Source organism: Salvia splendens, chromosome 10 (assembly GCF_004379255.2).
Source record: "Salvia splendens isolate huo1 chromosome 10, SspV2, whole genome shotgun sequence".
NCBI classification, from domain to species: Eukaryota; Viridiplantae; Streptophyta; class Magnoliopsida; order Lamiales; family Lamiaceae; genus Salvia; species Salvia splendens.
Window position 1 is genome coordinate 19,672,179 of NC_056041.1, and position 8,815 is coordinate 19,680,993.

Below are 8,815 nucleotides of genomic sequence, written 5' to 3' on the forward strand. Positions count from 1 at the left end.
TCTCCCAAAAAACTCTCCCCTCCGTGGAAAATAGTAACCTCTCTTTCCGGATAACATAATTTCCATTTTCCATTCACAATCAAAGTTTTGGAATCAGATTACACACTCGCACGCACAAATCATGTCAGGCGGAATCGGCCCAACCGGCGACATCACCCTCCCCAGCGAAGAAGACCACAACCACCCCGAACCCGCCGGAAAATCCTTACCCCTCTTCACCTTCCGCCAGCTCAACGCCCTCGCCGTCGCCGTCGTCCTCTCCGCCAGCGGCATGGTCAGCCCCGAGGACCTCGCCTTCGTCCTCTTCTCCCTCATCTACATCCACTTCATCGCCAAATTCGCCTTCCCCGCCTCCTCCGCCCGCCCCGATCCCCCCGTCTTCGGCGACACCAACCGCATCCTCAGCCTCTACGTCGCCGCCGCCGCCGTCATCGGCCTCTTCCTCCCCATCGCCTACATCTTCGAGGGCGTTTTCGAGGGGGACAAGGCCGGGATCAAGGCCGCCGCGCCGCACGTCTTCCTCCTCGCGAGCCAGGTCTTCATGGAGGGGCTCACCTTCTCCGGCCGCTTCTCGCTGCCGATCCGCGTTTTCGTGCCGGTTTTCTACAATTCGCGGCGGATCTTCACCATCGTGGATTGGCTGAGGAGCGAGATCTGGAAGGCGGAGGAGGGGACTCTCGGGTCGAGAAGGGTGTATGTGGGGAGAGGTCTCGCCATTGCAAACATGGCGTTTTGGAGCTTCAATTTGTTTGGGTTTTTGCTGCCTGTTTATCTGCCTAGGGCTTTTAAGATTTATTATCAATCATCTCACAACAAAATCAATTAGTAACTACTATGTCTAATGTCATTTCCTCAAACAAGTGCTACATATGCATTTACCCTATATCTTGAGACCATGTTTCCTCTTATATGAATCTTGAGTTTCTAAGATATTCTAAGAGATGCCAGTTCCTTGGAATCATGAGAATTTAAACACTGCTTGGAGAATGTTGGGGTCCCAATAAGAGGGGGGCTTTGAAGAAGTATCGCCTTGTTTCAACCGCGTCGTTTGATGAAGAGGAGGAGGCTGGATCATTGCCATGGATGGGCTGGATTTGGCAGGAGGAGACGTAGGTTGTGTAAACTGTTGAGGTGATGTTGATTGCAAAAGTGGACTCCCAACCGGAGAGACAGGGGCCGAAACATACCGTGGAGTATAGATATCACTGGAGAGAGAGGTTAAGGAATAAGGGCCAATCAATGACAACTACATTCAAACACTCAGTGTTTCATTATTCTTATTTGCTATTGTTGCATTGCAAAAAAGATTGTACAAAAAGCATCAGAGATGAAAGAATACCTCGACTGGGTGGAGGAGTGGAGAACAACTTTCCCTGAATCGAACAGATGATGGCTTCTAACACAATCACTATCCTGTAACGTTGAGAATTTACTCTGATAATCTTTCAGAAAACATCACAATATATGCAAGTCTTTGCAGGCATAGCACTCAAGGCTAATGTGCATTTCAAGCTCAACTACAAACCAATGACATTTACAATGACATTATCTGTTTCACCCTTTTACATTTACAGTAACATTATCTGTTTCACATTATTGAGTGCCAGGCACTATAGAGGTTTTATTAAGACCTCTAAGATGAAAAATAGAGTGACTTTGATAGATTTGAAGGGAACTATTATATCCAGAAGAAAAACACAAATCACTAAGTGCACATCTTAAAGCGAGCCATTAGAGCAATAAAATGGTACCTCCGACTTCATAGCATTTGTGACCATAGGAGGAGACTTCAGTTGTTTAAATTGCTGAGGTGATGTTGGATGCAATAGTGGACTCCCAACTGGAGAGACAGGGGCGGAAACATACCTTGGAGTATAGATATCACTGGAGAGAGAGAGAGAGAGAGGTGTTAAGGCCTACAAGAAAACTGCATTTAAACACTCAGTGTTTCATTGTTATTTACCTCGACCGAAAACTGGCCGTGGAGGAGTGTAGAACAACTTTCCCTGAATCCAACAGATGTAGACTTCTACCACAATTACTGTCCTGTAACGTTGAGAATTTACTCTGATAAGCTTTCAGAAAACATCACAAAAAAATACTAGTATTCGCAGGCATGGCGCTCAAAGCTAATGTGCATTTCAAGCTCAACTACAAAAATACTACTAGTATTCGGGCCTAAAGCAATTAAAAATTAAACTGTGTGGAAGTAGTATGAGATGCATCTTATTGAGATTCACACCATTGAGTGCCAAGCACTATAAGGGTTTTCTAAAACCTCTGCCATTAGAGCGGTAAAATGGTACCTCCGACTTCACAGCATTTGTGACCATAGGATGGCCTGAATACGGAGAAGCCAACATATGTTTTCTTAAGGGAGATGAACTTTTCACAAAAGGGTGCTCCAAGAGTTGAGAAGCCCTAGCACGATGTAGGGGATTCAACTGCAAGCAACACCTCAGGAAGTCCTTACATACATCTGAGAGGTGATCCGGAATTGTTGGAGGCTCATTTTGACATGAAACCTTGAACATGGCTATGACCTAATGTCCACGAAAACAGAGTGTTAAACTAAAGAAAGTTTATTTATAGGTATCTGTCACAGAAAGAACTTATTATGACTTTTAAAGAGTTCAATACAGATATATTTCATCCCAACACAAGCATACATCCAAGAAACATAAAAAGAAAAGAAAAGGTTACTGTCTGAAACACACACCCCTTTGTATTGGCTTAGAGGTGGCTTTGATGTAGCCATCTCCAGAACAGTGCATCCAAGACTCCATATATCGCTAGCTGGTTTACGCACATTTGAGTTCATAATAACCTAAGAAAAAAACTTTTAAGAAATATATGTATCACAAGGTCTTATGTTGCGGAAGATTAAGAAATAAATATACCTCAGGTGCCATCCAATAAGGGCTATCCATAAGAGATGATGAATTGGTTCTCCCGACAATCTATAACAGCACTTGTTTGCATAAAAAGTTTACCATCGCAATATACACTGAATTACTTATCAATATAAACCAACCAAAAGATGACTATAGCATCAAGTTCAAGACAGCACATCATAAGTTTTGATATCATGCAATGATGCCCAACTGGCAGTTGAAATCACCAGTCTTTATGGAGGAGGTCTTTGGCATATTTAGATTGACTTTTCATGCACATAGTGATACTTACATCCATTTCAATGATGAAGTTGGACAACTTAGCTGTGCCTTTTGGATCCACAAGTATGGAGGCCGCTTTGATATTCCTGCAACACATGCACCCGTAAGGTACTACGATCTACAAAACATGTTCAAATATAGATGTAAGAATTGCTTTCAGAAGCAGCGTAATCATGTACCCGTGTACAATATGTTCGGAGTGCAAGTATGCTAGCCCTGCTAAAATCTGCTGAGTATAGTTTCGTATTGCCGATTCTCCTAATTTTCCATATTCTTGGAGAATCGCATGGATTGAGCCACCAGATACGTATTCTGAATATAAATAGAAGTAATCACCTACCTAACCAAAGCAGCAATAGTTTTGGATTTCATGATTAGCATATGATCATACACAAATATTTACAGTAAATGAACTGCAAGTCTGCAACAGATTATAATGTAGCCAAGTTTGCAACATTATGGAAGGAACAATTAAAACTGGCAGAGTAACACTGACCACTTCAGATCCAAAATACTGCACAATGTTTGGGTGCTTCATGCGGCTCAAGAGAGCAATATCCTACAAGAAACAGAATCATTACAAATTCACAAGCAATTCCACATTATCAGCAAGTGCAAACAAAGTAAGCAAGCCTCATACATATAGCACGAAAACAATCCTCATCATAGATAGTAGCCTGAAAACCTACTTTTTCCATCATCCGTGCATCTTGCCTCACATCTGCATTAGGCAACAAATGAGCCTCCTTCATAGCACACATTTCACCTTTTTCACTACCAACAGAAAACAACCAACTAAATCAAGAAAACCACTTCACTAATCAATGTGTTGAGAGCAACGCGCACCTATTAAAACCAAGATATACGTTTCCTATTGTGCTTCTAGCAATCAACTTCCCCTTTTTCCAAGTGCTCTTAACACTCTCATCTCTTTTAGGAGTACATGGAGGCGATTTTGCAGGTGGCTTTGTCGGAGACACAGGTGGAGATCTGGACGTTGCACCTGGAGGAAGAGGCAATGGATAACTTTGTTGCTTCGTCTCTGACACACTAGAATGCAACCCTCCACTTCTTGGGCTAACGCTAGGACTCGCCGTCCTTGGACTAACTCTCCAGTGACATTCTGAGATACTATAACCAACATCTTGAAATCGAAATTCCGGCACTTGAACCTTTAAATCCCGTTTCCTCGCTGGTTTTGAAGTAGTACTAACATTTTTGATAGGTTCCTCGACATGAATCCTTGAGCACAAAAGGGGCGAAAACATAAACATAAACAGAAAAAAGGTGAGTATATGCGATCAACACAGCACGAAATCCACTGATGATAAAAAAAAATGTAGCAATTGGAAATAAAATTGTGACCTCGGAAGAGATTTGGCGGCAAAGACGTCGTCAAGTGAAGAGGTCAATTTGCAGAAACTGAAGCCGGATGAATCAGAGCTGATGCTGGCTGAATCGGAATTGAATAACTGCCAAAGCTGCTCCTTCTTCAGAATAGCAGCCACCAGTTTCTCCCAATTGTCGTAGATCGTCGACATCTCTCACCCCTGCCAAATTCAACGCAGATGCAGTTGAAGTAGTGTATGTTTGGGAATTCTAACGCGGAAATGCAAGTCAATTTTCGCCTCTGGTGACGTACGAACTCCATTGTGTTTGCAATTTCAAGGTTATGAACGATTTGATGTGACACAGCAGTCAAATCAAACGAAAACGAATTGATAATAGAATGGAATTGTCAACACAAGAAGACGCGTGGGAGTTGCAAGACTCCATATTGCATTTGCAGCTCGTCGCAAACAGACTTTATCTGTTTTCTATGGTGATTTTCCGTTTTGGAAGTAATTGAATGTTACAAGTGTCATGATTTCATTATATATACTCTACATTTGATTCTTCTAATAATCTGCTTCTGCCATTCATCAAAATTATCATATGTACTACCAATATTCTTATGCACTGGAAATTATATCTTTAATAAAAATAACTTTTAGTATGCACTAAATTTACTCAATATCAACTTATAAAATTATCATATAATGTCGAACTACTTTATTTACTTTTCTCTTTATTTCTCTTACTTTACAATTTCATATTAAACTTTTCTCTTTATTTCTCTTACTTTACAATTTCATATTAAACTTTTCTCTTTATTTCTCTTACTTTACAATTTCATATTAAACTTGTGTCAGATCAAATGTCCATATTTTTAAGAAAAAGACAAAATATTCATTAAAATTGATATTGATCATTCCCTTTCTAAATGGACAATGATATACCAGTTTACTTGCGAATATCAATCAATTAATTGAATTATTACATGTTTAACATCAACTATAAACGCAATTCATTGTAAAATAAAATGTGTGCATCATCCTCTCAAGAGGATCAAGCCAATAGCCGTGACGATGATGGTGGAGGGAACCCCGAATTTCAGATGATTCCAGAAGGACAAGTTGTAGCCGAAGTGCTGAGCACGACGAGCCTGCTCGCACACAATCAAGTTTGCTGCAGATCCCAGCAGGGAAAGGTTCCCAGCCACCGTGCTCACCCACGCCAACATCAGCCACGCCTTCTTCTCACTCGATGGAGATATCGCCGCTGCTGATACTGCCACTCGAGCACCTAATAGCAACACTGCAAACACCACACTCCATCGTATGAGTCTACATCTTGCTCTTGCTCGCGCTCGCGCATTATTTAACAAATACTATACCATAAGCTTTGTTTGCTATGGATGATAACATTGTAATAATATACCATGTTTATAAATTAAAATACTAAAGTAGTACCATAATTTCAGTCTTCTACTATAATCTATATATGCAGCAGATAATTTGATACATGTAACCAAACATAACACATTACATAGTCTTGATGATCTGATTATTGAACATAAAATGTTTGTTACATAGATAGATGTTGAAAACATTTTTCTTTTAATGGGATATTCATGTTATACGGACTTCAGTTTTATCCAGATAGAAGATCGAACCAACACGAAATATATAGTACTAACGTAGAGGAGGCGGCTCACCTGTAGGTACATTAGAAGCCAGATTGGAGAGGACAACTATAACAGCAGCTAAAACTGCTACTCCACTAACGTGATCTATTTTAGCGTAAGGCTCAACGAATTCCCACAGTGCACTCGGGATCCCTGTTTTATTGAAGCCATCGACAGTAATAAACATTCCACAAAAGAATATCAACAGCGAATAGGACACCTGGATGACATGAGAAGCTGTATAAATAAATGATCAAAAGGGACTAACATTAGTTTCTAGTGTGAACAATCTCTAAACTGATACTATTACCTTTTCGAGACTAGGCCTGGCGTCCTTAAAATCAAGAACAACGAGGGCGAGCGCAGCTGTGATTGCAGTCCACGACATATTCAGACCGGCCAACAAAGATATCAGCATTCCCAAAGTGATGAGGTAAACACACGCCTTCCACAAGACTCTCTTCCACTTCTTTGGCAATCCTAGCCTTTCTTCTGCAAATGCTGCTGCAAAGCTATGACACTCGACTTCGTTGACAAGATCATCCGAATCTCCAATCTCATTCGAAGAATCTGATTTTCTGTTTGAATCAAACCGAGAACTAGGATCCCTTTCAATTTCAGATCTTCCCAAACTCTCAACTTGATCTATCTGACCATTGGTGCCAGACAAATTACCACGATTCCTGAGGGTCGATTCTACATGATTCGTTGTTTCCAAAGAAGAATCGAAGTCTTGGGAGTGTACTGAAGTGAGATGGGACATTGTTGCAGGCGAGAAGCGATGAGAAACAACATCATCTTCGCCAACAACTTCCGAGGCTACATCCTCTTCGTCCTTTTGAATGGACAACAGCTTCCAATACATACACAGGAGGATCGAAGCATTCACACACACTCCCACTAGCATGGCAGGCAGGATACCAAACAAAAACGTGCCGAAATCTATCCCACTCTGAACGGCTATAACCAAGTTCTGAGGATTCCCTATGGGAGTCGCGGAAGATCCTATATTAGCACTGGAGGCAAGGGCCAAGAGAAAGGGATGAGGCGGGAGATTATGCTGCCTCGCGATTTTCAGCACAAACTCGGTTAACACAACACAAGACGTATCGTTGGTGAAGAGGGCACTAGAAAGGGCAGAGATCAAGCAAATCCGACAGAGCAAGTCCTTGGCACCCTGGCTCTTCCAGGCAAGCAATTTGCCTAAATACTGGAACATGTCAGCTCTCTCTAGGTACACACTGACTACCATAGTTCCAAAGAGTAGGCCGAGAATCGGGAGATCAATGGCAGCATAGGCTTGATCAGGAGTCATGACTTGAAAGAGCACCATGAGCATGGCTCCGAGGAGGGATCCGGCTGTCCTACCAATCGGGAGGAACGGGACAGCCGGAAAAACAGCCAGAACCCAGAATATGGCAAATGCAATTGAGCCAAGAACCACTTTTACGGTTGGGGCCATAGCCATGGTTGTCAAATTCAACAAACTTATTGAGATCTTCAGCAGTCAATAATCAAGATTTCATCACTTATCACTTGATAAATTCTTAAAGATTTGATCTTGACAAAACTCGAATCACATTCAATAATGATATGATGAGCAATGCAGTTCAGTATTCACATGGAAGTCTGTAGAGACAAGAAAACTAGAATCAGAATCAATTATTTAATTAATTATACTTGAAAGGCTTAGTATTTCTCAACATAAAAAATACCCTAGCTTCTTGATTAGATCATCTCCAATCTATTAGACAAAGCAGAGACAAAGGTAAACGAGAATAGGAAACAAACATGCAAATCAAAGCAAGCCAAAATAATTTTTCAAGGCTGAAAAGGGGCAAAAATTAACAGAATTAACTAATTACCAGAAAACTAAGTCTGTATACCTGCTGGAAGAGGAAAAGGTTGACACTTTATCGCTAGGAGATTCCAGCTCGAAAAGGCAATCAGTACTCTTTTTTGTGGGATTTTTGCAGCTTGTATGTGTCTGATGCAGTTGTGCTTTACCACTGGTATTTGACTAGGTAGATTCGGCCAGTTTTGGAAATCAAGGGGGGAAATGTAAATAGTAAAAGGAGATATCTAATTAAATACTAATTTGGAAGATGAAGTCAATGCGTGTACAAAAGCATTTGAAGACACGTCTTCTCACGTGATTACTCATGTTTATGCTGACTGTAGTATCCCACAGAATCCTATTTTATTACGAAATCTGCTAAAACTAGTGAACACGAAGAAAAACAAAACTTTTTATTGCTCCTACTTTTTCTCTAGAATAACAAATCTAAATAATACAATGAGGAGTCGTTTGGTTACTAAGGCGGTAATGTTTATAAACCGGGTATGTTTGGGTGTATAATCTGTGGAAGTCGTGACTACTCATAATGCGGCCGTTTGGTTGAATATAGGTCCAATTACAAACAAGGCCAATTCCCTCATTTGGTTGACCGTATTCAAAGAGATTGTATACTTGTGATCCCTTTTTTGCCCCTAGGGTTGCAGAGGAATTTCAGGATTGCAGTCTAATAAAACCGCGAACCCCTTTTGGATGATAAATGATACTTTTGTATCATAGAATGATAGTTTGAGGGGATAAAATGATAGTTTCAAATGATAAAATGATACTTTTGTT

The 8,815-nt window shown here is 40.9% G+C and overlaps 3 protein-coding genes across 3 annotated transcripts; 1 reads left to right on the top strand and 2 right to left on the bottom strand.

Annotated features, from left to right (window-relative positions):
• Positions 1-121: 121 nt before the first annotated feature.
• LOC121752738 lies at positions 122-826 on the top strand. The gene has a single exon (XM_042147834.1). It carries the CDS (start codon positions 122-124, stop codon positions 824-826), a length of 705 nt encoding a protein of 234 aa, XP_042003768.1.
• On the bottom strand, positions 768-5,013 carry LOC121752110 (mitogen-activated protein kinase kinase kinase YODA-like). Its single transcript, XM_042147007.1, has 13 exons — positions 4,542-5,013; positions 4,023-4,418; positions 3,866-3,950; positions 3,673-3,735; positions 3,356-3,516; positions 3,187-3,262; positions 2,901-2,960; positions 2,720-2,827; positions 2,307-2,543; positions 1,964-2,046; positions 1,752-1,884; positions 1,340-1,413; positions 768-1,205 (listed from the first exon to the last, which is right to left on the bottom strand). Exons 1-13 carry the CDS (start codon positions 4,715-4,717, stop codon positions 959-961), a joined length of 1,899 nt encoding a protein of 632 aa, XP_042002941.1. The 5' UTR covers positions 4,718-5,013; the 3' UTR covers positions 768-958.
• A 391-nt stretch (positions 5,014-5,404) lies between these two features.
• On the bottom strand, positions 5,405-8,252 carry LOC121752355 (silicon efflux transporter LSI3-like). The gene is made up of 4 exons (XM_042147374.1): positions 8,070-8,252; positions 6,494-7,812; positions 6,214-6,403; positions 5,405-5,813 (listed from the first exon to the last, which is right to left on the bottom strand). The coding sequence occupies exons 2-4, from the start codon at positions 7,649-7,651 to the stop codon at positions 5,548-5,550; spliced, it is 1,614 nt and encodes a 537-aa protein (XP_042003308.1). The 5' UTR covers positions 7,652-7,812; positions 8,070-8,252; the 3' UTR covers positions 5,405-5,547.
• Between the last annotated feature and the right edge of the window lie 563 nt (positions 8,253-8,815).